This window comes from Panthera tigris, chromosome D1 (assembly GCF_018350195.1).
Source record: "Panthera tigris isolate Pti1 chromosome D1, P.tigris_Pti1_mat1.1, whole genome shotgun sequence".
Taxonomy (NCBI): domain Eukaryota; kingdom Metazoa; phylum Chordata; class Mammalia; order Carnivora; family Felidae; genus Panthera; species Panthera tigris.
This window is the reverse complement of record NC_056669.1, coordinates 106,385,608-106,413,234: the sequence shown is the minus strand read 5'-3', so window position 1 is coordinate 106,413,234 and position 27,627 is coordinate 106,385,608. Positions and strand designations below refer to the sequence as shown.

Sequence of the window (27,627 nt, the reverse complement as noted above, 5' to 3'; positions counted from 1 at the left end):
GGGTGGCTCAGTCGGTTAAGCGTCCGACTCTTGGTTTCGGCTCAGCTCGTGATCTCACAGTTTCTCGAGTGCAGAGCCTGCTTGGGATCCTCTCTCTCTCTCTCTCTCTCTGCCCATCCCTCACTGGAGCTGTATAAATGAATAAACTTCAAAAAAGTGTTTTGAAAAAAAAAAAAAAAAAAGGACGTCACCGAGAAACCAGTTTTTTCCATCTCTTTGTGGTGCCGTCCACAGTGTTGGCTTTCCTTGGGCAACCAACGTTGCCTTGGCAGCCAACGGCCAACACTCCTGGCTCAGCTTCTTGGCCTTCGTCCCATATTTCTAACGTGCTGATTGCTCTGCTAGTCCCCTTTCTCAATCAGTCATGGTATTCAGGGTCTTGGGAAAGGCTGACATTGGGGATCGACCCCACAGCACCACGTGGACCCTTAAAAAAGAAAGGCAAAAGGGGCATGGGTGTCAGGAGGTCAGATTTTGAAGCAGAAACGTCATGCTCAGGAGCTTGAACTTAAGCCAAGGGTAACGGGGAAGCAGAGGACTGAGTTGATCGGACTGGATTTGAGAAAGATCACCTTGGCTGATGCATGAAGCATACAGGGGAGCGGGAGAGGAGGCTGGGAGGCCAGTGTGGAGGCTGGTTCGGTGATGGGGAGGCCGGCGTGGCCATGACGAAGGGCCACGAGGGACAGAAACTGGAGGCTAATGGATCTGGGAGTGAAGCAGAGAGGAGTTAGGGCAACTCCCCTGTTCTCCTCCGGGTCCCCGTGGGGGAAGGGCAAGCGGGAACGGGGCGGGCAATGCAAATGTGTGGTCAAGAGGCTGAGATCTGTTTTGGACGGGCTGAACGTGAGGTACCTGAGATATCTGAAGGCGGATGTCCAGAAGCCAGTTGGTGGGTTGGATATGGGGGTCCAGAGCCTGGGACGGGGGTAGATGGAGGTTGGAGAGTCCATAGCCCAGGAGTTAAGGATGTGGCCTGGGCCTGAAGCATCAGCAGGAGGCAAGCAGGAGGGGAGCCTGTGGGGAGCTCTCGTCCAGGAGGAGGATGTGCCCTCTCTGCCCAGTCCTGTGCAGAGGTGGCCGGAGACCAGGCCTGCCAAAGGTCCTTTGGGTTTAGAGATAAAAGCCGCCGGTGACCTTGGCAAGAACAATCTGTGCCAGAATGGCAGAGGGTGAAACAGCACTGCGGTGGGTTGGGGAGTGAGTGGGAGGTGAAGACAAGGAGAAAGGGTGTGAACAACTCTTTTCAGACGCCCAGCTTTAAAAGAGAGAGAGAGAGAGAGAGAGAGCGAAGGCAGCAGTAGCTTAGCTGAAATGGTAGCTGAAGGTGAATGTGTGTGTGTGTGTGTGTGTGTGTGTGTGTGTTGGTGTCTGGGTGTGTGTGGGCGGGTTAGGAGTGAGGGACTTAAGCAGGCTGATGTTCTGAGGGATAAGACGGTGTTGAGGGAGGAGAGGTACAGGAGGACCAAGGACTCAGGAGTGTGCGCGTGTGCATTAGTGGAGGCGGAGATGTGGGAGCCTGGGAGTGAGTTGGCCTTGGGGAGGGAAGGTGCAGGTACAATCGGAAGGGAGAGGCAAGGAACTGCATCTCCGGGCGTGAGGGCGGGCCTTGGCCGGGGTTCCTCCCGGATGGCCTCAATTCTTCTGGAAGTGGGAGGCAAGGTCAGGTGCTAAGAGCCTTGCAGCAGGTGGGGTGGTGAGGGATGAGCGTGAGGGGGCAGGAGGGTGCTGGGCGGCTAGGCCAGGAGCCCTGGATGAGCCCTGTCAGGGCAGAGTTGCTTACAGGAGCCAGCTGTCTCAAGGGAGGGGCTGGGCATGGGGCATGCAAATAGGCGGGCTGGGCCAGTGTTTGCAGGGTGGTTGGGGCACCTGGGGCACCAGGTACGGCTCAGCAGATGGTGAGCAGACCTGCTTGGCTGGATCGGAAACAGGCGAGAAGGCCCTCGAGTCCTGGGCTGGGAGAGAAGTTCCAACTTTGCCTGGAAGGCAACTGGGAACCATGGAAGGTTATTGAGCAGGAGCGGGCCATGATCCAAGCAGTATTTAAGATTCTGTATCCAGAGGGACACCTGGCTGGCTCAGTGGGAAGAGCATGCGACTCTTGACCTTGGAGTCGTGGGTTCCAGTCCCACACTGGGTGTAGAGATTACTTAAAAAAAAAAAAAAAAAAAAAAGGATCAGGGGTGCCTGGCTGGCTCAGTCGGTAGATCATATGACTCTTGATCTCAGGGTTGTAGGTTCAAGCCCCACGTTGGATGTAGACATTACTTAAAAATAAAAAAACCATGGGGCGCCTGGGTGGCGCAGTCGGTTAAGCGTCCGACTTCAGCCAGGTCACGATCTCGCGGTCCGTGAGTTCGAGCCCCGCGTCGGGCTCTGGGCTGATGGCTCGGAGCCTGGAGCCTGTTTCCGATTCTGTGTCTCCCTCTCTCTCTGCCCCTCCCGCGTTCATGCTCTGTCTCTCTCTGTCCCAAAAATAAATAAAAAACGTTGAAACAAAAAAAAAAAAAAACCTTGGGGCGCCTGGGTGGCTCAGTCAATTAAGCACCTGACTTCGGCTCGGGTCATGATCTTGTGGTTCCTGAGTTCGACCCCTACATCAGGCTCTGCACTGAAAATGAAGAGCCTGCCTGGGATTCTCTGTTTCCCTCTCTCTCTGCTCCTCCCCGACTTGTGCGTGTGTGTCGTCTCTCTCAAAATAAATAAACCTTAAAAAAGTTTTTTTACTCTTAAAAAAAACAAATCTGTATCCAGCTGTGTGTGTGTGATGAATTAGAGATCAGACTCAACTCAAGGCAGGAATCTGGAGTGGTTGCTGGGTAAGGCTGAAGGAGGACGTCAGGGCTCACACGCCACAGAGGAAGAGCTTTGAGCTCCAAGGTCAGACCCAGGAGCCCTGGGGGGCAATGGCCTTCAGGTGGTCCACAGAGCATGGGCTGCCTCAGAGCAGAGAGGGGGTTTCCAGCCCTGCTGGGGGGTCCTCGAGAGGGAAACTGGCATTGACGGAGGCTCTAATTACAGTCCGCGAGATGATGTCGGATCCTCCTAATAATCAGAGGTCGGCATTATTGTTCTCTTTGCGAGATGGACGGAGGCTCAAAGAGGCCAAGTATCTCCCCTCAGGCCACACAGCGAGCGAGAAGCGTGGAGCCAGCACTCACTCCGGATCTGAGCTCCCCTGAGCTCCCCGTAGCCTGCGTATTGCTTCAGCACTTTCCCTGCTATTCTGGTCTCCTCTGCCATTTCTCTAGGGGTTTCTGTTCCACCTGACTTTGTTCTGGGAGGTTCTGGGTGGCTCTGGGCCAAGGAGGCTTGCTGGGGATCGGATCTAAAGCTCAGTAACTCCAAATGGCCCGGGGGGGGGGCGGATCTTGATCCCATACACTTACCCCGCCGCCCCCCCCCCCCCCCACCATGGGCTCCTCAGGGTGCCAGGCTCAGCCTCCCTGGGAGGACATTGATGGCCAGGCTGAGGTGGGACCCCTTGGTCCATGCTGTCACCGCCAGAGGGCGCCGGCTGTCGCCCAGGTGAGGGCCAGGGGAGGCCCCCTTCCTGGCTTCCGGAGAAACAGAGCTGGCTGCAGGGTCTGGAAGCTGCCCCCTCAAGGATCCAGGGAGCTCCTGTCGCCTTCTCGTGTCTCTCTGAACTAAGGTCTTGCCGATTCTTCCTCCCCAGTTCCTGCTTTGCTCAGGGAGTCAGATTTCCTCGGCGTGGGTGTCAGGAAGCCTGGGGTCTCCTTGCTGACCTCCTGCCCGGTTCTGCTCTGCCCTCCCCCAGCACCACTCACAGATGCGCCTGCCTCACTCCCTATACCTCCCTCCTCGCGCGGCCACTGCGCTGAGGCGGTGACAAGCACCAGATTGTCACCTCTGTCACCTTCTCTCAGCTTCTTCACAACCCTGGGTGGGAGTGCGGACCAGTGCAGGGGATTACTGACTGGGCCCAGAGAGGGGGAGGGCAGCACCTGGGGCCACACAGCCTTCCAATGAGTCCCAGGGGGGCTTAGGGAGCCGAGGAGGAATCGAATTCCTGTCGGGGCAGGATTGAAGCGTGGGGGCCCTGGAGGGAGCTCCCCACCCTCCTTCTATGCTGTAGGCCATCTTTTCCATTTCCCCAGCTTGATCTGCCCCCAGGCCTCCAGTCCGGGGAAGCGCCTCCCCCGAGCTCCCCCAACTGTTCAGCCAGGTTTCGGCTTTGATTCTGCCAACCTCCCTCCCCCACCAGGGGGCCCCTCCCGCCTGCCTTCCTCCTTCCCCGAGCTTAGCCCCTTGGCTGTGGCCACTGAGGGCCTGGCCAGGGTCCCAGGCACCACACCACAGCGGCCAGCCTCGCAGGGCCAGAGCTCGGGACAGTCCCAGTCTGTCTGGCAGGGCTGCGGGTTCAGGATTGGCTGGAGCTGCCCCCGCCTTTGGGAGGAGGGAGATGTGAGGGGAGGCCCGGTGGCTCTCTCAAGGTCACCCTCCTTTTCTCTCCCAGCATCCCTGTTCAACCTTTGTCCCTTCTGCCTCACCTTGAGGTGGCAGGAGGCAAGATGCCCAACACGCAGAGGGCAGAGGAAGCCAGGGAAGAGGAAACTTTTGGGTGGGTGGGGGGGCTCCTGGCGTTTCTTCATTCGGCAAATATTGAGTGCCTACTGGATGCCAGGTACTGAGAACACAGTGAATACAGCGGACACAATCCCTGCCTACAGCCCAGCAGGGAGACAGGAAATAAACAATCACACAAATCATGTAAACTTGTGGCCCTTAGCAGTGTGGCAAAAGCACCAAGCTGGGACTCAGTCTGGCTTCCCCAAGGATCTCAAGGGTGAGGAGTCCTATCTGGCCTAGGAGAGGCTTAGGCAGGCTTCAGGCAGGGCTCATGGGTTTTTGGAGGCCGGTGGTGGTGGTGGTGGTGGTGGTGGGAGGGAGGGAGGGCGGGCGACGCTGAGCAAAGCCTCAGTTTCCTCAACTGGGAAATGCAGGATATAAATGTGTCCCCATCCCGGGGGTGCTGCAAGGCACTGGGCTGTGCCCTGGCCCGCAGCCCTCAAAACGAAGGTTCTGTCATCCTCCCCGAGGAAGGGTGAGTGGGAGCTCATCAGTGAAAATGGCGGGGAGGTGATTCCCAGGGACCAGCGGTTCTCACAAAGCTCAGAGGTGGCCTCGGGGAGGTGAGGGACCCCAGTTCCAGTGCTGTGCTACCGAGCGTGGCCGGTCCCTCCGCCGCCTAAGGCTGGAGGAGAGGAGGGGCTGGTCCCCGGGCTGCCTCTCTGTGTCTCTCCCCTCCCACACCCCCATGTTCCTGGCCACGTGGCACCTCTGCGCCCTGGCCTAGAATGGGGTGGGGGGGAGGATGATTCCTGACCTGGAGGCTGGGGGAGCCGGGGAAAAAGTGGGTGGGATTTGGGGTTCCACTGAGATCAGGTCCTGTGGAGCCGTGGCTCCACCCCGCCCCACAGCCCCCGGGCGGCAGGGAGGGGGTGCTGTCTCTTTAAGAGCCTTCAGGCTGCTGGGAGCAGATGGCCAGGCCGGCCGGGGCCCCTTGTCCTTTGTGTGGCTTTGCACAAAAGAGGGGGCCAGCTGGGGAGGGGGCAGCGGCAGCAGGTGGGAGGGTGGGGCCTTGCCCCTCCCCCTCCTAACCCTGGACCACTGCCCCTTGGGGAGGGGGTTGCTCACCAGGAATATGCTTCCCCTCTGGATACTGTGGCCCCCACGGTTGCCCCCAAACTCCTCGGATACTCCTCCCTTGTCATGGCCCACATCCCAGACCGACGCTTCATCGCACCAGGGCCTAGAGACTGCCCCCCTGCCCCCAACTCCAAGGAATCAACCTCCCCTCCTTGCCCCTACCTCCAGAGCAGAATCCTTCTCTGGCCCTGAGCTCCAGGCTCTGGAGAGAAGTGAGAGCAGAAAGAGATTCTTACGGGAGGGGGGGGGGAGGGGTGCCTGAGAAGGAGGGACACGCCAGTGGCTGGGGGTACCTGGGGCAGCCCTAGAGGAAAGGGACCAAAATAAGCAGGATGCTGAGGCCTGGGGGTGAGGGTCTGGTCCCTCGACCGTAGGTATTAGTACAGAAAGAAGGCAAAGGTGGGGGCAAAGGGGGCCTAACTGAGGCCCTGCCTAATTGCCGGCCGGGTGTGGGCAAGATGGAAGGCTCCATCATAAGAGAGGGCTGTGCACAGGCACAGGGATTGGAGGTGCTGGGCACCTTGCCACTCAGGAGGGTCAGGCTGGGAGCCTCTTTTCATCTTGCGGCAGACCCCCTTAGGTCAGACCTGCCCTTGGTCCATTCATTCTATTCTCCTTTGTGCAGACCTCCCCACCCTGGGGCCCGGTGCCCAATCCATGATTTAAGAGGAGGAAAAAGGCTCCGTAGGTCTGGCCCGAGGTGTGGCGGGCAACGTGGCCGCGGGCTGGGTGGCCCCGTGTGGCCCGACAGCGCCGCAGCCGGGTGGGGTCGTGCCTGACTTGGCCCGGCCGCCCACAGGAGCCCCCCAGGACCGGGCGGCCCCAGCCGGGTCGTGGCCCGACCGCAGGACCCCAGCCGCCTGGCCGCAGGCAGCGGGTGGGGGCGGGGATCCCTGGCTGGGCCCTGGGTTGCTTCTAAATTTAGGAATCTGATTACAGAGTGGCCGAGGAAGGGAAGGGAGAGGAGGGTGCTAGCGCAGGCTCGGCTCAGTCTGGGCACAGCGGGGTGTGCCCGGCTGGAGGTGTGTCTAGGAATCTGGGGCTCCGGATGGGAGGGGCGGCGGGCGGGGGCTTCGGCCTGTGTGCGCTGCAGCACGTGCCCTGGGCGGCGGGGACGGGCACGGGCGCAGCTCGCAGGCTCAGAGCCGCCGCCGGTGTGTGCGCTGGCTCTTTGTGTGCCTGGCAGGGTGGCTGGGTCTGGCTTTGAAAGTCTCTGCCCACCCCCTCCCCCATCTCCGTCTGTGCCGCTCTACCCGCTTCCCGGTCTGTCACTCTGCCCGCGCTTGTCCTGGGGGAGGGGGATGCTGCTCCCAGCTGGGGTGACAGTGAACCCAGTGGGGAGGAGACCCAGCTCCTCCCATTCCCTGCAGTCCAGACCTTCCCCAACACCTCCCACTCCCCAGCCCTCAGCCCCTCATGCCACTGTTTTGGGGTGCGTACTGCAGCACTTAAAAGGGAATTGAGGTGACCCCTGGGGACCCACAGATGCACCAGAAGCCAGGCTTTGGCCCAGTAGCTCTAGGAGGAATTCGTGCCTCGCCTGTCCGGCCTCCCATCCGCTCTGGCCCCCAAGGGCGCAAGAGGGAGGGGGGTCCCCCTTGCGGAAGGGGGGGGGGCGGGGAGTTCCTTGGCAGGAAGGGAAATGGAAGGAAAAGCTGGGCTCCACCCGGGCGGGCGGGCAGGCGGCCTCAGGGCCCCCGGGGCAGGCGGCAGTAACCCGAGCCCACTGGTGTGCGGGGCCGGTGTGCGCGTGGGTGGAGCTGACCCCCGGCTACTCCCGGGGGGCAGCGGGGTCTCCCCCCCCAGGGGCAAGTCAGGGAGCCCCGGGGGCCCGCAGAGGGAAGCGCTCTCCACCCTGGTCCTGACCCCACCCCCTGGAGGTCTAGCCCCGGCCCCCAGGCCCCGCCCCCCGGGCCCTCCCTCCCACCCCAGGGCCAGATGTTCAGCTGGCGGAGGCATCGGCTGGGGGAGGGGTGCTGAGGCCGCAGCCGGCACTACTTCCCTGCCAGCAGCTTCATTGTGTGCGCGAGGAGCGAGCGGCGGCGGAGAGCGGGCGAGCGAGCAGCAGCCCGAGCGCGGCGGGGAGAGCGAGCGCGCCGGGGAGGGTGCGAGGCGGCGCCCGCGGCTGCGCTCCGCCCGCCTCCCGGCAACTCTGCCCAGCGCGGCGCGCCGTGCGCGCCGTCCCGCCGCCGCCGCCGCCGCCGCCGCCGCCACCGCCGGGGCCCCGCCGCCTGCCGTCGCGGGCAGGGGTCTGGTCGGGACGGGGGTCCCCGCCTGGGGACTGGGGCATCCCGGTGCAGCCGGGAGGCGTGCAGCCCGCGGGGGGCGCCACTTGCGCCGCAGCGCCCGCCCGCTCAACTGCGTGGGCGGGAGGGCGGTGGGGCTCGGAGGCGCCCCAGAAGCCGGGCGCCCCGACTTCTCCGAGGGAGCCCCAGTCCCGTGGAGCGTACAGAGCGAGCGCGCCCCAGCCGCACCGGACCTTGCGCTCATCCCCCGCGTACCCCACTTCTGCACAAACTTTTCTGACGCCCTCGCCCGTGGGGGTCGCGGCGAGCGCTGAGCTGTCCGCAGGGCTCCCGCCCCGCCGGACCCTAGCCACGCTGACCTCCTGCCTCTCGTAGCCTCAGTGGCGACCTCTCCAGGCCGGGCCGGGCACGGCACTCGAGGCGAGCGCGGCAACCACCGCGGCTCTCCGAAGGCTCCCGCGCCCCCCGGGGCAGCTGGGCGGGGTAATGCCCTCCGTGATGGAGAAGCCGAGCGCGGGCTCCGGGATCCTGTCCCGCAGCCGGGCCAAGACGGCGCCCAACGGCGGGCAGCCGCACTCGGAGGATGACAGCAGCGAGGAGGAGCACTCGCACGGTGAGCCCGGCGGCCTAGGGTTAAAGGTGCACCGGCACCGGGGACGCGAGTGGGGCGGGGGGAGTGTTGCTGACCACGGGCGTTTTAGACTGATGGCTCCTGCCTTCCAGGACTGGAGCCTCTGTCTTGCTTCTTCCCCCAGCCTGGGGGCTGCGGGCACTGGGAATCCGGAGGCTGGGCCCCTAGCTGCCAAGGAGGCGGTCCTGCCCACCCCCGCCCTGCCCTCAGTCTCTGAAGGACTCAGGCGGCCCTCCTCTCCACAGTTTGGGCTGCTCATACCTTGCTACCTTGTAGGGGACTGAGGTCTGGCTGGGGCAGGGGCTGGAAAGACACTTCCACACCGAGCTGTGAGGCTCATGGGGTGGGGAGGAGCTTTGGATTCCCTGCAGGGCTATGGTCCAGGTCTAGGGGCAGCACCCGCCTCCCCCCCCCCCCCCCCAGCCAGAACAAAGGGCTCTGCTTGGCCTGGGCTCTAAACTGGCCCCTTGTCCTGGCACCCCCCCATCTCTGCCGCTCCCACCCCACCCCCTCCTCCCATGGGTTATGACTAGGCAGGGTCTCTCCGTCTTCCAGTTTCTTCTGTGGCTGAGGGCAACTGAGGGGGCAGATCAGGGAAAAGTGAGCCTTCTGGAAGGTGGGGGCCCTGAATGGTCAGGAAGGAGAACCCCAGGGCAGCCACCACCCCTGCCACATCCTCCTGTCCTCCCTCCCTGGAGTCCTGACTGTCTCCCCTGGCTCCGCAGACAGCATGATCCGCGTTGGAACCAATTACCAGGCCGTAATTCCGGAGTGCAAGCCTGGTGAGTGGCAGGACAGGCTGCAAAGGGAGGGGAGCGGAGGGCCCATGGCTTGGCCCTGAGCCTCACCTGGGGGAGCCCTTGGCTGGTGCCCGCTGGAAGGACAGGCCAGCGGGCGGGCGGGGGTGGGTGGCCCATGGCATGCTTGGTTTTCCTGCTCTGCCTTCCTGTCTGGGTCTCTGCTCCTCCTTCCCTTCTGGGCCTCACCTCACAGGCCCCATTCCTCTGCCACCCTCTGGCCGTGGGTCCAGGCCAGTGCCACCAGGCTGATCCTTCTTGCGCCCGTCTTTCAGAGAGCCCTGCACGCTACAGCAACAAGGAACTGAAGGGGATGCTGGTGTGGTCGCCCAACCACTGCGTGTCAGATGCCAAACGTGAGTGGGGCAGGATCCTGGTTCGTTTGCATCCCTGGGAGCCGGGGGCTTGGGTTCATGCCATTTGGTGGCCGGCTCTTCTCCCAAGTGGGCTGGAGGCTGAGGTGTGTGGGTTCAGCCCCTTCCCTGGGGCTCAGGCTCCGGGGCCTAGCCCCATCTGGGCGGGCTCGGGTCAGGAGGTGTAACCCTTTCTCCAATACCGGGCCCCTCCCACCCCCGCAGTTGACAAGTACATTGCGATGGCCAAGGAGAAGCACGGCTACAACATTGAGCAGGTGAGCCTCGGCCCCATAGGGATTCGGGCGGTGGGGACGGGACGGTGCCGGGCGCAGCTGAGCCCGAGTCGTTCCCTCTCCCGGGCCAGGCGCTGGGCATGCTCTTGTGGCATAAGCACGATGTAGAGAAGTCACTGGCCGACCTGGCCAACTTCACCCCGTTCCCTGACGAGTGGACTGTGGAGGACAAGGTGCTGTTTGAACAGGCCTTTGGCTTCCATGGCAAATGCTTCCAGCGGATCCAGCAGATGGTAAAAGCCCATTCCCCTTTGCCAGCGTTCCTTAGCCCCTCCGTTCTGACGAGCCCGCCCGGGGCCCAGGGTCCTGGGTGGGTCCCAGCCCCTGGCATTGCCCTTCCAGCTGCCTGACAAGCTGATCCCTAGTCTGGTAAAGTATTACTATTCGTGGAAGAAGACCCGCAGCCGGACCAGCGTGATGGACAGACAGGCTCGGCGGCTGGGGGGCCGAAAAGACAAAGAAGACAGGTGGGGGCCCTGGGGGCCCAGGGGCGGGGCAAGCTGAGCTCTGGGGCCCCTGGCCTCTGCCTCACTCCCTCCTTGGTCCCTGTGTCAACAGTGATGAGCTTGAAGAGGGACGAGGAGCCGTGAGTGAGGGGGAGCCAGATGCTGGAGACCCCAAGAGAGAGGTGAGCCCCCCCCTCCCCCCAAGCTGGTCTGGCCCTGCCCATGCACCTGCCTCGTCCTTGGGCTGCTCACCACCCACCCCTCTCCTTTCCCTGGCAGCCTCTGCCCTCTCGGCCCCTGAATACCCGCCCAGGCCCTGGGAAGAAGGAGGCCCAGGGGTCTCAGTACCGCCACCACCCGCTGCGAACCCGGCGTCGCCCACCCAAGGGCATGTACCTGAGCCCCGAGGGCCTCACCGCTGTGTCAGGAAGCCCAGACCTTGCCAACCTCACGCTTCGAGGCCTCGACTCGCAGCTCATCTCCCTCAAGCGCCAGGTGAGGGCCTGAGGAAAGAAGGGGCCCCGCGGACCGGGCCGCGGGCAGCAGGGAAGTACGTTGCGGGGACGGCTGAGGCGGAAGGTGTGTGGTGTGCACGCGCCGAGCCTGCCTCTGCCCCACCTCTTAGACGTCTGAGTCACGGCGGCGTTCTCTTCTGGATCTTTTATAGAAACTGGTCTGCGAGCGGGGGAGAACCCGGGCGCCTCCCCTACTGAGCTGTTGTGAGGGAGGAGCGAGCTGGAAGGGGGGGGGGGGGCGGCCACGAGCTGTGTTGGGAAGCAGAGCCGTGGTGAGGGTTGGTACCGGTGGCCTTTCTGGCAGGAGAGTTTGAGGTGTCGCCTCTTGACCTTTTCAGGTGCAAAGCATGAAGCAGACCAATAGCGGCCTCCGCCAGGCGCTGGAGGGTGGCATCGATCCACTGCGCCCCCCTGAGGTAAGGTGGCTTCGGGTGTGGGTGAGGGAGGGGGTGGCTTCGGGTGTGGGTGAGGGAGGGGCTTGCCCCCCCCACCCCCCACCTCCCCCATCTTACGGAGCAGAAAGGGGAGATGGCCTCGGAGGGCAGGGCCTCTGTTGCCATAATGTCCAGTCTAGAGGATATATTCCCTGCTCTCCAGGCCAACACCAAGTTCAACTCCCGCTGGACCACGGATGAGCAGCTCTTGGCCGTGCAAGGTGGGTTAGACCAGGGGGGAGCGCGGAGAGCGCCGGGAATCTCTCCCCAGCCTCCGAGGAGGAGCCGGGGCAGCGGGGAAGGGTCAGGGAAGGAGCTCGTTCTGAGGGGCGCTCACACTCTGCTGCCCTTTTGACCCTCGCAGCCATCCGTAGGTACGGCAAAGACTTCGGGGCTATAGCCGAGGTGATCGGGAACAAGACTCTGACCCAGGTGAAGACGTTCTTCGTGAGCTACCGGCGCCGCTTCAACCTGGAGGAGGTGCTGCAGGAGTGGGAGGCCGAGCAGGACGGGGCGCCCGGAGCCCCAGTCCCCATGGAGGAGTCGAGGAGAGGGGCCCCCTTGCCAGCCCCGGCCCTGGAGGAAGACGACGAGGTGAGAGCGGGCGGAAGGAGCCCTTCCGGGAAGAGAGGAGAGGAGCTGGCTCCGTCTTTGGACGGGGACGAGGGCACGCTCGAGTCCGTTTCCCTTCTCTCCCCTCACAGGTGCAGATCACGTCCGTGTCGACATCCGTGCCCCGATCGCTACCTCCCGTGCCGCCCCCTCCTCCGCCTCCCACCTCGCTGTCGCAGCCGCCCCCGCTGCTGAGGCCACCTCTGCCTACGGCTCCCACTCTGCTCCGCCAGCCACCCCCGCTCCAGCAGGGCCGTTTCCTCCAGCCCCGGCTGGCCCCCAACCAGCCCCCACCACCTCTCATCCGCCCGGCTCTGGCCGCCTCCCGCCACAGTGCCCGCCCCGGCCCTCAGCCCCCCCCCACCCTGATTGGAGCCCCGCTGGAGCCTCCGGCACCGTCACTCTGAGCCCTGCGGCCCTCCACCCGCCAGAGGCTCCAGAACCCCGTGGCTGGCCGTCCTCGGACACCTCTGGCTTCACCGAGGACAGAAGGGACTAGAGCCCTTGGCCAGGTCTTTCGAAGACCCGGAGCTGCCAGCGGGCACAGTCTGGACCTCTGGGTTCTGCACTTGTTTCTGGCAGCTGAGGCTCCACCCCCCCACCCGAGCCTGGGGCGGGGACTCAGGGGCCTTCTGAACTGGCCCGAGGGTACTTTTCTCTTCCTGGCTGGGGCTGGAATGGCTGCCTCCTAGTCTGCTGGGGCTGGGCCTTTGGGCCTTGGCCTTCGGGTAGAGGGGGTAGTGACCTTAGCTTGGGGGATGGGGGAGTGGACAGTGTAGGGGCTGTTCTTCCTCTTTCCTTTCTTTTAGCAATAAGTCAGGGTGAGGTGGGGAGGGGGCCGTAGGGGGGAGGCGGGCAGAGGTTCCTCGGGGCCTCAGTGTGGCCGAACTGGATGGGCAGCTCTCCTGTCTTCCGGAGCTTGCTGGGAAGTGCCATGGAGCTCTGAAGGTGCCCGCTATACCCACTGCCCAAAAGCCTAGAGAAAGGAGGGCCGGGGACATATGCAGACATGGGTTTATTTTTCAATGTTTTTAAAAAATAAACAAAATCTTCCAAGTTCACTCAGTGTTCTCTCTTTTGCCCTTGAGGTCCCTGGGCTTTGCTTCCTGTCTGTGCCCCGAGGGTGGGAGGGAGCAGCCACCCAGCACTGGCCTCCCCCAGGCCTCAGACAGGAATCCATTCTGTCCTGCAAGGCTGGCGGGCTGGGCCACATCTTGCCCATGGGGACTGGGTCCCTGCCCGGTTGGGAGAAGAAACAGAAGGAGGCAGCTCAGATTCCAAACATTCTCTTTATTACGTGTTTGATCCAGAGGAGAAACTAAGTGCGGGTGGGGGGGGGCGGGTGGGGAGGGGCCACCTTGCCTGGGAGGCCCCCCCCAAGGGCCACCACCCTCTCTGGGAGCCAAGCCATGCCCTCCAGGCCCCTCAGAAGAGCACCCGGGCTGTTCCACTGGGCAGGAGGGATGGGGAGGGAGGAAGAGAGGGAAGAAGGGAGGGGGGGGGGGAGCCCTTGGTCGGAGCCTGAGCCCGAGCCCACAGAGCCTGCAGTCGGGGCCTGGGGTAGGAGGGCTGAGGTTGGCTAGGCCCCTTCCTGGGACCCAAGGGCTCGCCTTGCCGCGGAGCCTGGGCTGGGAACAGGGGGGTGATGAGTAGGGGTGGAGTCATCATAAATCAAAAAAAGAAAAAAATAAAATAATAAAATAAAAAATAAAACCCATCACAAAAAAAAAAATGTACAACTCAGGTGAGGGTGGGGGCAGCCTCGACGGGACCCCCTCCCCCAACTTCTCAGGAACAGAAACAGCAGAGAAATAAATTAAGGGATGCGGCGGCCGCCACCAGCCAAGCGCCCATGACCAGCCACTCCCACACTGGCCGAGGAGGTTAGCAAGCTGGGAGTCACTAGGCCTGTCTGTCCCCCCCACCCCCTGGAGGGCAGATGCTCCCGGCCCTGCTGCCCTATCCAGCCTCCGGCCAGCGGGCCCGTGGAGGCCCTGGGCAGTGTCTCCTGAGAGGAGGGGCGACAGTGTCAGGAAGAAAAGGCAAGGCCGAGATGAGTGGTGAGGGGGAGTCACTGCTATGGAACTAGCTGGTGCCCAGATTAATGCCAATGAAGGGGCAGGGGAGAGGAACGGCGAGGGGCTGTGCTTTCAGACAAAGGCTCTCCCCTGGTGGAGAGTGCCCAGCATCCCTGTTCCGGAGACTAGCAGCCCAGGCGGCCCCCTGGGGGCCGAGGAGCCCATCTGCCCTGCAGTCCCCTCCCCTCTCCCGGCCCCGGGGTCAGCCCCGCCTTCTACCCAGGAGGGGTGGGAGAAGATGGCACAGACTTTTGAGGAGGGGAACAAAAGTCCCCACAGCAGCTTGTGGAAGGAAATGCCCGGCTCTGGGGAAGGAGGGGCAGAGGATACAGTGTGGAGGGGGCCGGGCCCCGGGGCCGCGCCTGCCAGCCCGGAGCTGCCGCCGCCCCCCACCCCCCAACTTCAGGGCTGCGCAGCGCCCCGCCCCCAGCCCCCCGGTCCCCGGCCCGGCCGTCCGGGCCTCCAGCCCTGGGGCCCGAGGTCAGGGGAAGGCCACCTCTGGTGGTTTGCTTGGAGGGGAAGGAGGGAAGGAGAGGGGAGAAGCCCAAAGTGGGCCTGGCGGAGGGCCTGACGGGGAGCTCCACCACTCTTGCCTGAGAGTGTTCCAGCCCTGAGCCACCCTCCCGGGAAACCCCACAGATCCAGTCTCAACTGTCCCGATGGGGCGGGGAGGAAAGGTGGCCGCTGGGATTTTTTTTTTTTTTTCTTTTTTCTTTTTGGTAATAAAAAATTTCTTGGTTTAGGCGAAATACTCTGTGCAACCGCAGTACCGAGGGGGAGCCCCGCCCCCCCAGCCCTCCCCCCCCTTCCTTGGCCTCCTGTGGGGGAGAGGGGGGAAGGGGGGGACTTTCTGGGCAGGGGCAAGTGTTGGGGGGCAAGAACCGTCTCCCGTCCCCCCCAAACATGGAAGAAGAAAAAAAAAAACCCAATCGAGGAGGGCGGGAGGGGAGAAGCGCCAGCAGGGGGAGACAGACCAATCCACCTCTGCAGTCTCGCCCAGGTGGGTCGGAGCCCGGCCCCAGCAGCTACGTCCAGCTGGCCCGCCTCCGTCGCCCCCCACTCCCGGCAGCCTGTTAAAGCTTGAGCTCGTTGGCTATTTTGGAGGCAATGTTTTTGAAGGCCATGGAGGTGCCCGATATCCGCTTAAATCGCACGCCGTTGAGAGACAGCCGCGGCAGTTTGCACACCTCCATCTCCCACTGCACGAAGTTCTCGTGGCCCGGCGTGCCGTGCATGCACAGCAGCATGTACTTCTCGTGCAGCTCGCTCTGGCAGCTGTTTGCGTCCAGCACCTTGCGGATCTCCCGCATCATCTCATTGGGCTCCATGGAGCTCGTGGTCTTCATACTCCACGTGAAGCGTAGCGAGCGCGGCTTGGCCTCCCGAAACTCCTCCTTTTCTTTGTCAGTGCCTCCGCCGCCCACCACGTGAGGTCTGCGGAGAGGGCAGAGGCGGGGGTGGGGGGGGGTGGGGTGTCAGGCCCCGGGCCGAGGCACCCCACCCACGGGAGAGCCACCCTGGCAGATGGGCCCGGAGACCAGACAGGAGAGCGGGAGGGTGGCCCGGAGGCGACAATGACAATGCTGGAAGAGGGAGCGGCAGACCTGGTGGGGGGGGGGGGGGGGGAAGCAGAGGGAGGGTGAGAGGGGTGGGCGGTTTTGCCACCTGCATCTCTCTCTCAGGGAGGGCGGAGAAGGTGAGGAGAAGCCAGGCCCCGGCAGGGGACGGGAGGGCGCCAGTTCCATGCTTTTCTCGGAAGAGGGGAGGGTCAGGGGAAAAAAGGGGAGCACGTGCTCAACAGCCCTGAGCGGTTGGCAGACTGTGGACAGAGAGTAGCGGCTGGCCAGAAAGGTGAGCCGGGCGGTGGGGAGGAATCTGTAGCCCCAGCCGCCCAGCCTAGGGGTCCTGCTTCCAGAATACATCAGCTGGGGTGTGGGGATTCTCTGAGGAAAGGGAGGTCCCAAGAGGGTGGGGACCGGGCAGAACCGCTGGAGGAAGAGCCAGGTGGCAGAAGGAAGACAGGAGCAGGAGGCTCGTGGCAAGCCCGGTGGCCCGGGCAGGGCCGGTGCTGGCTCCGGCCCTCTCACCTGAGCGTCTCCACTCGGTCTTTGCTTTCAGGTTCATTCAGGTTCCTCAAAAAACAGAGCGAGGGAGAGTTTAGTGCTGGGACCTCTCGCTCCTTCCGCCGCCGCAGACCCAGGCGAGGGTGGGTCTGGTGAGGCGCCACTGGTGGGTGAGCGGGACCCGAGCCCGAAGGCCACTCGCCCGTCACCTGGCAGGCCGACACGGCTCTGCAGCACCTCACACTGGCGGCTCGCCTGTCCCTTTCCGGCAGGGAGCCCGGCACATGGGGCCTGTGCCCCCCCACGCTCCCAGAGCTCTGTGCTGGGGAGAAGGAGCCTCTGCTCCAGGGAGGGAGGGGGGTGTGGATGTGCAGACACACGCATGGGGCACAAGCCACAGCATGAGGCAGCTCCCCCGCCAGCCCACAGCCAGGGCCTCACGCTGTGAACGGGTCTTCAACATCAGCATACCCAGGCCCCAGAGCCCTGGTCCTCTCGAAGGGAAGGGGCCGGGCTGGGGGGGAGGGGGGGGCGGGAGGGTAGACAGAAGCCTCTCCCGGGAGGCTCAAAGAGCCAAGAGCTGGAACTGCCTGGGGATGGGTGCCTGGGGAAGGGGAGGGGGAGAAGGGCCCGAGGCAGGCCGTGGACAAGCCCGCCTCCCCCATTCTTTTATGACTCCCCTGCCTGCCAGGCTGCCAGGCCATCTGCTTGTACAGAACGGAGGAGAGAGGGCAGGGCAGGGCCAGCACCTCGGGAGGGTGGGTGGGGAAGAGGTCTGGCCCCGCTGAGCGGCTTCTCCAGCTCCTGGCGGGAAGATGGGTGCCTGGAGCCGGGACACTGGGGACTGCAGAGGCGGGCAGGGATGTGAGGAGGATGAGAGAGAGCGGCAGCGGCACACGGAAAAGGAACACGAAGACACAACAGACACACGAATGCACACCAGCGCGCTGCGAGCGGGGAGCCCGGGCTGTGCAGGGGAAGGAGCCTGCTGCTCTCCCCAGCCCCACCTGGTTCCTGCCCCGTGGGTGGAGGCGCCCTGTCACCGGGGCCTGAGTCAACAGCTAGCCATGCAGTGAAGAGCTGGGTGGGGAGCAGTGGGTGGAAAGGGGAAAGCCTAAAGACCCCGTCTTGGCATTAGTCAGTTGGGTCACCAACGTGCCTGCCGGTGTCCTAGCCCCAGCACGGGGCCTGGGCCGACAGCCTTGGGGAACCAGTGCTCCCGACCCGGCCCTTGGGTCTTCAGTTGGGTATCTGGCCCACCCAGGCCTCCAGAGAGGATGAGGACGGGGCCAGAGGGTGGTGGCCCAGCCAGGATCCAGTCTAGGAAGGGAGATGTCTGAGGGAGGGGGCGGGATCTCCCACTGTTTTGCCAGGACTATGGGGTAGGTGGCTCCCGCCCCAGAACATCCCGGCCCCCGGCTCTCTGGAAGCCATTGTCCTCATCCGGAGAACACAGCCCAGAAGACAGGTGGCCTGATTCGTCCAGATACGTCCTGCTGGCGGCAGGAGGTGTGCTGGGTGGTGGTGGGGTGGGGGGCTAGTTCTAACAGGAGCTGCCAGAAGGGGGTGCCGTGCCCACTCGTGAGGCAAAGGCTCCTTGGGCCTGGAAGCATCACGCTGGAGCCTTAGGACGCCAGCGTCCCTGTAGTACTTCCGAAGTCCTGCTATCCACAGGACGGGGGCAAGAGGTCACACAGCCCTGAAGTTCAGGGGACCAGAGAAGGGGAAAGACCAGGAGACCCAGAATGAGGCACCATCCCAGATGCACTTGCAACCGTCGTGGAGCTTCTTCACAGCGCATGCACAGACAGGGGGAAGGGCCAGGAAAGGAACCCAATGCTTGCGACCGAAACCCAAACCTGGGGTGGGGATGAGGAGACAATCTTAAAGGGAGAATTCCCTGAGAAGATCCCCCTTGCCTGTGGACAGGCTCCTCATTTGCAAAGCCATCTGCCCCGAGCGGCCACCCAGTCAGAGGCGGTCTTCATCCCTTTAAGATGGCAGAGAGAGGGCCACACAGACGTGGTTAGCAGACGGAAGAGGGAGCAAGAGCCAGAAAAGGGGAGTTAATGACGGAGGCAGGACACGGGACGCAGACGCACACACACACACACACACACACACACAGCGGGCTGAACGCCTACCTTCTGGCAAACCTGAAAGACAGATTTCTAAAAAAACAAACAAAAAAAGACAAAATAAAAAAAGAAATAAAAAAAAAACCAACAAGACAGTATGTGGATAAGCAGGTGGGGAGTGGGCTTTACAGGTTCAACGGTCACCCCATTTGTGGAAGAGCCGCTCAGCGAGACGAGAGTCCTAGACACCGAGACCTGCCCCCGTCCCGCCCCGCCGCCCTGCATTCCAGGGCTGGAAAGGGGCACGGTTCCTGGCTGCTCCAGCTGAGCTGACTGAAGTGCACCAGGAAGGGCAGCAAGCCTGCTCTCCCCAAGCCCGCTGCTGCTTCTGGAGCTACCCTGAGGTGGGAGGGCAAACGGAGGGATGGAGACAGATAGCAGATAGCGTCCTGCCGGGCAGGATTGCTGGCTGCACCGTAAGCATCACAGCTGTCTCTCTGGGGCAGCTGGGGACCTGGGGACCAGGTGAGAGACCTCATGAAGAGAACTCTCCCCCCCCCCCCCCCGCCCTTGCTGCTCAGGAAAGCCTCAGCACAGTGGGCTGCGAGGGAGGAGGCCACCAGGCCCCCACCAGCTACTTCACTTCTGGCCTTCTTCCTGGTGAGCCCGGGGCAGAAAGACGAGGCTGGGGCAGAGGGTGCAAACTTAACCAGCTGAGTGGGGGGAAAGGAGGTCAGAGGGGGCGAGACGAAGGACCCGGAAACACTCTCCTTGCCGGCCCAGCCTGGCTCAGGCCTCATGACTTTGCAGCTGCGTCACCAAATATAAGTTTCCATGGGAACCCAGGAGAGAAGAGGGGGGCTTTTATTTTAGCATCTGAGTTCACACTCTCCTAGAGAGGAGGCGGCATTGGCCATCTGCTCTTGGGGCCAGAGAACGAGGGGTGTGTATAGGAGTTGGGGAGAGCCTGAGAAGGATGGACGGGTCTGGGATCATGAGGTGCTGACAAAGACCCAACTTCTTAGGCTTTCCTTAAGGCCTCTTCTAACCCCAGGACCCAAGCTTAGTGCCGAGTCCCCACCCCCACTCCCAGGCAGGTAGGAAGACCTGGCCTCATTCTCTCTGCCACCCTAAGCCCCCGACTCACCTGCGTACAAACTTGGAAGTGAATTTGCTAAAGATGCTCCCCGAGGCCCCCCGCCGGCCCTGGCTGTTGCCAGAGGGAGACGCTGGGGTCACACCGTAGGGCAAATTCTGCTGGTCCCGCACCTGCCGGAGCTGCCCAGCGTGGAAGGTGCTTCGACTGGACACGCCCCGGGGGAAATTAGTTCGGTCTGGGGCTCCACCACTGCTGCTGATGTTGTGGGCGGAGGGGGAGGCGACAGGGACACGCTGGGGGGCCGTGCTGTGGGAAGAGAGGTGGGGGTGGGGGAAATGCATCAGGGCACAAGAACGTCATCACCACCGAGCACTTGTGGCATCCTGGGGTGGGAACAGGGGAGGGGGACGCTGGGGCAGAGGCAGCCATCACGGAGGACACAGAAGGAAGGGGTGTGACCACTGAGGACACCAGAAAGGAGGACATCTGGGTGGAGGTGGGAGGAGATGGTTTGGGGGAGGGAGGGAGGCAAGGGAGGATACGTGTGTGGAGAGCAGAACAGGCCGGACAGAAGAGGCTCCTTGGGAGCTAGGCACACTGGAGCCTCAAGGGGACAATGTCGACCAACCCTCAAGGATTGAATCCCTTTGATGCTGACTGTCCCTGGGGTCCTAAGGAAGTCCAGGAAGGCTCAGAACAAAAAGGCTTCCTTCTGGAGCCTCGGGACGGCTTCTTGCATATCTGTTCTGAGAGGGAGAACTGGAGGAAAAGAGGGGCATTAAGCTATTTTTTTGTTCCCTCTACTTCCTGACTGCAGGGGACAGAGCCATTGCTTGTGACTAAGATGCCAAGAACAGAGCAGGACCCCCGGGGAGCGGGGAGAACTCGTTGGGAGGGGTGGGGCGGGAGGGGGCAGGCTGAGGGCACCAGGTGCGCCAGGTGCCCCAGCACACTTGCCTGGGCCGCGGCACCTCACAGTTACTGTCCGTGGGGGGCAGCCCAGTGGCCTTGTTGGGGTGCACGGAGGCCGACATGGATTTCTGGTGCTGGCGGGGCCGGGCCGCAGAGACTGCGGCGGAAGCAGAAGCCGTGGAGGCCCGGGACCCTGGCATGGTTAGGCTAGGAGACAAAAGCAGCGAAGAGGCCTGGGTTAGGGGTGGGTGGGGGCAGGAGGCTCAGGTTAGGAAGCAAGGGCAGGGCAGCAAGGGCCAGAGCCGGGGAGCCTCGGCAGGATGCAGGTCAGGTCTGGGGAGCAGCAATGGGACTCGAGTCGGAGACCAGGAAAGCGGGGCTGGGAAGCGGAGCACCGGGGGTGAGGAAAGCGAGGCCAAAACCCGGGGGGAGGAAAACAAAAGTGCAGAAAAGCCGACGGGATGGAACTGCCTCTGGGTTGCACTGGTCCCCTAGGAACTCTAAGAACAAGGATGTTTTGTCGACAGAAAGAGCAGGGTGTTGGGGAATTTTCATTAAGCTCGGAAGAGGAGGAGCCAAGAATGCAACACACCAAGAGATGCTGACGGCCAAGGCTAGGGGACCTCTGTTCTCACGGGCACAGCCGGGGTCACCCTCAACACGTATGCCCCTCAGGTGGGGCATCTCTCGGTTCTGCCCTGAGCTGGGGCCACCAAACCAAAGCCTCAGGCACTGGGGCCTAGAGGAGCGCCGTTGCTGTGCCCTGGCTGCAGTCAAGAAGCCCGAAGGTGGGCGTGCCTGGCTGGCTCAGTCGCAAAAGCGTGCACCTCTGGATCTCAGGGCCGTGAGTTCGAGCCCCACGCTGGGTGCCAACATTGCTTAAATAAAATAAATAAATAAATAAATAAATAAATAAATAAATAAATAAATAAACAAACTAACTAAAAAAAAAAAAAAAAAAAGGAAAGAAAAAACCCCACCAAATCAGGCAAGAATGCAGCCGAGATGACCATGGAGTCTCACTCGGTGTGCCTGCTGCAAGGAGCAGTCATGGGAGCACAGGGGATGGGAGACTTGAGGTGGGGGGTGGAGAGTGGCAGGGAGGAGGGCTGGTGCGTGGACAAGCTGGACTGGACAGAGCCAGGACGGAACTCCAGGGAGCAGGAGGGGGGTTGCTGACAGACGTCACCGCCGTGAGATGGCTGTGGGGGAGCATGGTAGGCAGGGCCTGGGTCCACTCACCTGTCTTTGCCATTCTGGATGGAGGCCTGGCCAAGGCTGGCCCTCTCCAAAAGGGGGGAATTCCTGCTTCGGTTTGTGCTGGTGGAGAGGACGCTGTTCTGTGGGAAATAAAGGGCAGGGCTGTATCACAGACACCCAAGTGTTCTGTTCACAGGACTGGCTTCGGGGAAAGAAAGGATTCTGCTTTTCAAACTCTTGGGGGTAGGCTTTGTACAGCAAGCAAACATGGCCCCGGAGGCAAGGTCAGGGAGGCAGCTGGAGGGAGCTGCTTGGAGAGGGCGGGCCCCACTGCAGGAGGGACGCTCACCGTGGAAGGGGTGGGGGTGGTCTTCTTCCTCTCCAGGCCGGGCAAGGGGCTGGCGGGCACTTTGGCTGTGCTGCTGGCCTTCCGCCCTGACTCCCGGTCGTCCTCAGGCCGCTTATTTTCTGCGTTATTACTCTGAGTCTTCTTAGAGTAGGAATTGGACGTGGGAATGGCAGGACCAGCTGCTGGGTCAGAGGGGATGGATAAGGGCGAGGGGCCAACTAAGTGTCACACGCGCGCGCGCGCACACGCACGCGCGGGGCTCTCCTTCAGGCCTGCCAGCAACCTGGCAAAACCCATTTGAAGTTGAGCGAAGTTAAGTGACTTGCCCAAGGCCATGCTACTAAGACGTGGCTGAAGTGGGACTGAAACTCAGCAGTGTCATCCCAAGCCCCCGGAACCTGTGTCCTTTCAGGAGGGGGTGAGTCTGCCACCTGCAACTCCCCAAAGCACTCACCCTGGTCACTGAAGCGCCGCTGCTTGGGGTTGGCTGAGACGCTACGCTGTACCTTGTGGGAGGGGGAAGGGGCATTGCTATTGGTCAGATCAGCTGAAGGCCGGGGCTTCAAGGTGATGGTGTCACCCTCCAGCTGCAAGCAGAGAAAAAGGAGGTAGAAATCATGTGGAGATGCGCACAGATGGACCCACTTACACACCACCTTGCCCGACACAAATCCTCCCCGGACTCCCATGGGACATACTCCTGCAGGAGCCAGGTGCATCTAAACACTCCTGGAGACACACAGGCCCGGACACAGCTCCTGACACACAGAGCCAAAGACTCCCGGCCCCCAGCACACGGAAGACCCCCACCCCTAGAGAGGGATACACGTGCCCATGAGAACACACATTCAGACTCCGAAACCACACCCTCCTGCTCCCAGCTAGATCGTTCCTGACCAGGCAAAGGTGAGAACCAAGAGAGGGAGTCCTACACTTCCAGGAGAAGAGCAGGGCGGGGAGGCCAGGAGTGCATGTGGGGACACGCAGATGGTGTGCAAGACCACTCTCCCACACACACCCAGGGACTCACACACAGACACGGTTACCCAGACGGGCACAAGAACAAACACGAAGCCTCCAGATGAACAGACGGGAGGACGGACATACATGCGCACAGATACAGACAGCCAGACACCAGCGACACAGACTCAAGACCCGTATAAGAAAGGCACAGAGACCCACACACCCAAATACCTGGAGACAGACACTTCCAGATGCAGAGGGACACAAACACATGGAAACAGACACGAAGATTTCTCAACAGACGAAGAACTGATCCAGCCAGACCGACCTAAACCCGGCCTAACCAACACAGACTGAGCCAGATCTACTCACCCGCCTGGAAACCCAACCCAGGCCCAGACCCCACCGGCCTTCCTATTCGTTCACTGACAGAGACCAGTGAAAGCAAAGGCCAGAGAGCTTTACCCACCAGAGCTGAGGCTTAAAATTCGTCAGCAGAGAGCACACCTACTCAGAGAGGAGCTTCTGCCCTCAACGGGTGCTAGAAGCACGGGGTTGCCAGTGACAGCAAAGCTGGCCAGCAGGGAATAGAGCAGGGGGCACACACCTCAGAGCTCTTGTAGCCCAGGAGCAGATAGGTGGCCATCACCTCGTTGTACCTCTGGCCCACCAGTGAGTCCTGGATCTCTTCCCGTGTGTAACCCATGGACACCATCAATTCTGCACAGGGGGGACATACAGTTAAGGCTGGTCCTGAGTCCTAGGGAGTTCAACCTCACGGCTCAGCAGATCCTCACCTGTCCGCCGGGGGTCCTTGTAGTCAGGGAGTGGCTCCACATAAGGCTTTAATTCGTCATCTTCGTGACCCACATTCATCCATCGATCTTTCATGATTTGCTGGGGGAGCAAAGGGAAGCGTTAAGGGCAAGGAGGAAAGAGACTCAGCTTGGAGGTGTCCCAAGGAACCCAGAACTTTCCAGTCAGCTGGGCTCCTGGCTGCTCACCTCTAAAGTGCCTCTCTTGCTGGGATTGAGAATGAGAAATTTCTTAAGCAGGTTTTCACAGTCCGTGGACATGTAGAAAGGAATGCGGTATTTTCCCCTCAGTACCCGCTCCCGTAGCTCCTATAGTAGGAGAGAAATTTATTATTATTATTTTTTAGTTTTTTTAATGTTTATTTATTTTTGAGAGACAGAGAGAGACAGAGATAAACAGACAGAACACAAGCAGGGGAGGGGCAAAGAGAGATGGAGACACAGAATCCGAAGCAGGCTCCAGGCCCTGAGCTGCCAGCACAGAGCCCGACGTGGGGCTCAAACCCACCAACTGCGAGATCATGGTCTCAGCCAAAGTGGAGAACTTAACCGACTGAGCCACAAAAGCACCCCGAGAAATTTATCATTATTATTATTATTTTTAGGTAAGCTCTATGTCCAACCTGGGGCCTAAACTCACGACCCTGAGATCAAGAGTACCCTGGGTCTACCGACGGAGCTGGCCAGGTGCCCCAGCAGGAGGGAAATTTAAATCACCCCAAGACCAAGGTTAGAAACCTAATATCCAGGCTTCTGAGAGCTTAAGACTTGGCCAGGCAGATACACATGAAACACGGTAGGAGACAGACAGCCGGAGACAAGGCACCTCACCAGAGAGGCACTGAGGTCAAATACGCCGTGCCCGTTAGCTTGACCAGCCTGAGGCCTGCCATCCAAGTGCCTTGGAAGGGTGAATGGACACACAATCTATAATCTATCCCATCCCTAGAGGAAGGAACTGAGGCCATTCCACTGTGTGCGGAAGGCCCAGTGTCTCCTGCCATACCTTTACCCAGCCCTCCTCTGAAGCTCTGGCTTGGGAAAAGGGTAGAGGTGGCAAAGGTCAGAGGTCATGGGTAAGACCAAAGGGGCTGCGAATGGAAAGGAGAAGCAATAAAAATGACCTAAGCCTGGGGCACGGGGCTGGCTCAGTTGGTGGAGCACGTGACTTGATCTCGGGGTTGAGTTTGAGCCCCACGTTCAGTGTAGAGATTACTTAAAAATTAAATCTTTCTATTTTTTTTAATTTAATTTTTAATAATTTATTATTTATTTATTTATTTATTTAATTTAAGACCTAAGCCTGTGCTTCACTCCACCTTGAGGTTCTGTCCATCAAAAGGCAGGGACCCGCTGACCAGTGTATACAGGATAACTCCCAGGCTCCACACATCCACCTCGGGTCCGTCATACTTTTTGCCCTGGAAGAGCTCTGGGGCAGCATACGGGGGACTGCCGCAGAAGGTATCCAGCTTGTTCCCAAAGGTGAATTCGTTGCTGAAGCCGAAGTCTGCAATCTTGATGTTCATATCAGCATCCAAGAGCAGGTTTTCCGCCTGGGAGGGAAGACGGGAAGATGGAAAATGTTCGGACCGAGCGGACCACGGGAAGGCATCGAACAGGAAGGGGCTGTGGGGGACGGGAGCACAAACAGGAAGTCGTCCCCTGTCTCAGAACATTCTCCATCAACTCCAGGGCAGGCCTTCGGTCCGCGTGAAGAGGCTGGCCCGGAGGAGGGCAGCGCGGGCCACCCCTCACACGGGAGGCCACGGGAGCGCGCGGGGGTCGCCGGGCTTCCGCCACGTCGGGCTCAGGTTAATCGTGGTCACGTCTGCTAGGACTGGGGGGCCAGGCGCCTGCGAGGTAGTCCACACTCTACCGTCTCAGGGAGAGAGCGGAGTGGGTGTGCGCCTGCAAAGCAGCTGGGGGGCAGCTGCGGGACACTCAACGTCCCTCCCTCGGTCGGCGGCCGGAAGGGCCAGCAGAGCCCGCGGCTCTCCTGACGCGCCCGGCAGCACTGGAAGGTGACGTGCCCAGCGAGGAGATGGCAGAGACCCTCCGTTCGCTGGCCGGCTGACCTCTAAGTCCGGTCGTAAGGCCTACAGCGGAAGCGGCCCCAAGGGCTTCCTCATCATCTCCAAAAAATTAAAGGCTAGAATCTCCCTGAACTCTCAGGGCCTGATGGTTAGGTCACCGTCGACAGGGGATGAACAACCCAAAGCTGACTCAGGGACAGGGGACGAGGGCACGTCTTACCTTTAAGTCTCTATGAACAATAAACTTCTGGTGACAGTACTGCACAGCAGACACTATCTGGAAGGAAGGAAGAAGGGTTAGGCGAGGGGCACCCGAGGGCGGGATGGCGGACCTGCGCTCCGGTGACCTAGTTCCAAGCTGCCACATAGATAAGCAAAGCCCGAAGGACCCTCCACAGGCCACTTAGAGACAGGCAGCTCCTCCTCGTATGCCAAATCCCAAAGGGCAGAGGTGGGGCCCACACTCCGCACAGGGAGCCACACCCACCTGGCGGAATTTGGCTCGAGCCTCTTTTTCTTTCATCCTGCCATGAGCCACCAGGTAATCAAACACCTCTCCTGCAAGACACAGGGGTGGGGTCTAGGTCGGAGCTTACCGGGGCCGGGGAACACGGGGGCCCGTGGGAAGAGGTGGTTCCACACCTACCTCCGCTAGCGTACTCCATGACCAGGTAGAGAGTTTTTTCAGTCTCGATCACTTCAAATAACTTAACTGCAACAGAAAGGGCCGAGCCGTGAGTCAGAGAAGTAGGAGGGGCCACACGCTGAGCCCTAACGTGAACAGGGGCATCCCGGGGATGAAAGGTCCCCCCACCCCGCCCCTGCCACAAGGGCAAGCTCCTCTCGTGGCAGCCGCACTGCTAAGAAGAGCCCAGGGTGCCAGGGGCAGGGCTGGATCTTGAGCTGGGCATCCCCAGAGGCATCCTCAAAGACTCCCGACTCCAGAAAGCACTGCCTCGGGGAGGGACACAGGCTGGGAAGTGGAGCCGTGCTGTGGAGGAGGAAGGAAGGAAGGAACGGCATCTGGTTCTCACCTATGTTGGGATGATTCAAAACCTTCATTATTCTTACTTCGCGGAATAGCTGGAAAATAAAATACCAGGGGTCACGCTTGCTTCACTTGCTCCCCTCAGGTCCCCTCCAAACGGAGCCACTGCTTGAATTCTTTTCCCAAGAGAGAAAACAGGCGAAGGGAAGAAATGGGGCAGCCGTCCAGGTCCCCCATGCCTGTCCCTGATGGCTGAGAAGTAGGTGAAGGGGAACGAGAGCAGAAGCGTCGGCAGGAGGAAAGCCGGGCTCTAGCGACTTGCACCCTGGGGTTCAGCATCTGGCTAAAGCGGCCAAGTGTCCTGTGTTGCAGTCTCCCCGGATCCAACCCCCAAAGAGCAGACGGGTTTGGCTGGGTGCCTCCGAAGGAGGGAGCGTGAGCCCGTGTACATGAACATTCAGAACCAGGGCTGCTGCTAAAGTTCAGTGACAAAACAGCCTCCAGCTTGGTCTGTGTGAAGGGGTGGGGGCTGGCAGGGGGGTCCCCACCGTCTTCTGGTTTACAGAAGTCAGAGGGCTCTGCACTGGTGGGCAGGCCCTTCTCTCCTGGGCCTCTGGGGTGGTGACAGAAGAAGCCGCTCCTATATATAGCTGATGCCAATTTTAATCAAGCCCACCTCCACACACTCACGCTCTCTTTGTGAAACAAAATCAGGGACTCCAAACCATGTATTTCCATAAAGAAAGATGACAGAAACGAACTCCATCCCCTCTGCGGGGGCCAGAGAACTGGAGGTGGGATCTTGGTAACTTCCAGGCCTCACCGTTTGCACAAAGAGCAGAAGTAGTTGTTTGCATTTTGTTGTTTTTTGGGGGGGTGGGGGGTGGGAAGGGGAGGAGAGGTCTCTCCAGGACCTCTGGAGATAATTCAGGATATAGTTCATGGAATAAAGTGAACACGTTTTTTTTTTTTTGTTTTTTGTTTTCCCTTTAAGGAGGTCCGAGAGCTTTTGTGAGCTGAAAAGGAAGAGACGGGCTTTCCAATCT

The 27,627-nt window shown here is 61.1% G+C and overlaps 2 protein-coding genes across 12 annotated transcripts in view; one reads left to right on the top strand and one right to left on the bottom strand.

The window, feature by feature from the left end:
- Positions 1 to 7,907: 7,907 nt before the first annotated feature.
- RCOR2 (REST corepressor 2) lies at positions 7,908 to 13,061 on the top strand. Of its 2 annotated transcripts, XM_042958566.1 has the most exons (12): positions 7,908 to 8,529; positions 9,273 to 9,329; positions 9,620 to 9,700; positions 9,923 to 9,975; positions 10,065 to 10,226; positions 10,336 to 10,460; positions 10,552 to 10,621; positions 10,719 to 10,934; positions 11,293 to 11,370; positions 11,552 to 11,609; positions 11,753 to 11,982; positions 12,093 to 12,496. In XM_042958566.1, the coding sequence occupies exons 1-12, from the start codon at positions 8,403 to 8,405 to the stop codon at positions 12,405 to 12,407; spliced, it is 1,572 nt and encodes a 523-aa protein (XP_042814500.1). In that variant the 5' UTR covers positions 7,908 to 8,402; the 3' UTR covers positions 12,408 to 12,496. The 2 variants fall into 2 exon arrangements, with proteins under 2 accessions (XP_042814500.1, XP_042814501.1); XM_042958567.1 differs by lacking the exon at positions 11,753 to 11,982 and having other exon boundaries at positions 12,093 to 13,061.
- Positions 13,062 to 14,491: 1,430 nt separating this feature from the next.
- Positions 14,492 to 27,627, bottom strand: part of MARK2 (microtubule affinity regulating kinase 2) — a 56,867-nt gene continuing 43,731 nt past the window's right edge. For 3 of the 10 annotated variants that reach the window (XM_042958559.1, XM_042958560.1, XM_042958565.1), the window contains exons 4-19: positions 26,628 to 26,676; positions 26,240 to 26,305; positions 26,081 to 26,151; positions 25,814 to 25,870; positions 24,877 to 25,113; positions 23,747 to 23,866; positions 23,540 to 23,639; positions 23,350 to 23,462; positions 22,234 to 22,366; positions 21,780 to 21,958; positions 21,473 to 21,570; positions 20,276 to 20,437; positions 19,367 to 19,624; positions 18,286 to 18,312; positions 16,166 to 16,210; positions 14,492 to 15,512 (exon numbers count right to left, since the gene is read on the bottom strand). In XM_042958559.1, coding sequence (XP_042814493.1) covers positions 15,152 to 15,512; positions 16,166 to 16,210; positions 18,286 to 18,312; positions 19,367 to 19,624; positions 20,276 to 20,437; positions 21,473 to 21,570; positions 21,780 to 21,958; positions 22,234 to 22,366; positions 23,350 to 23,462; positions 23,540 to 23,639; positions 23,747 to 23,866; positions 24,877 to 25,113; positions 25,814 to 25,870; positions 26,081 to 26,151; positions 26,240 to 26,305; positions 26,628 to 26,676 — 2,076 coding nt within the window. In that variant the 3' untranslated portion in view covers positions 14,492 to 15,151. The remainder of the gene's footprint in view (positions 15,513 to 16,165; positions 16,211 to 18,285; positions 18,313 to 19,366; positions 19,625 to 20,275; positions 20,438 to 21,472; positions 21,571 to 21,779; positions 21,959 to 22,233; positions 22,367 to 23,349; positions 23,463 to 23,539; positions 23,640 to 23,746; positions 23,867 to 24,876; positions 25,114 to 25,813; positions 25,871 to 26,080; positions 26,152 to 26,239; positions 26,306 to 26,627; positions 26,677 to 27,627) is intronic. The other 7 variants (XM_042958562.1, XM_042958561.1, XM_007091924.3 and 4 more) reach the window with 7 other exon arrangements.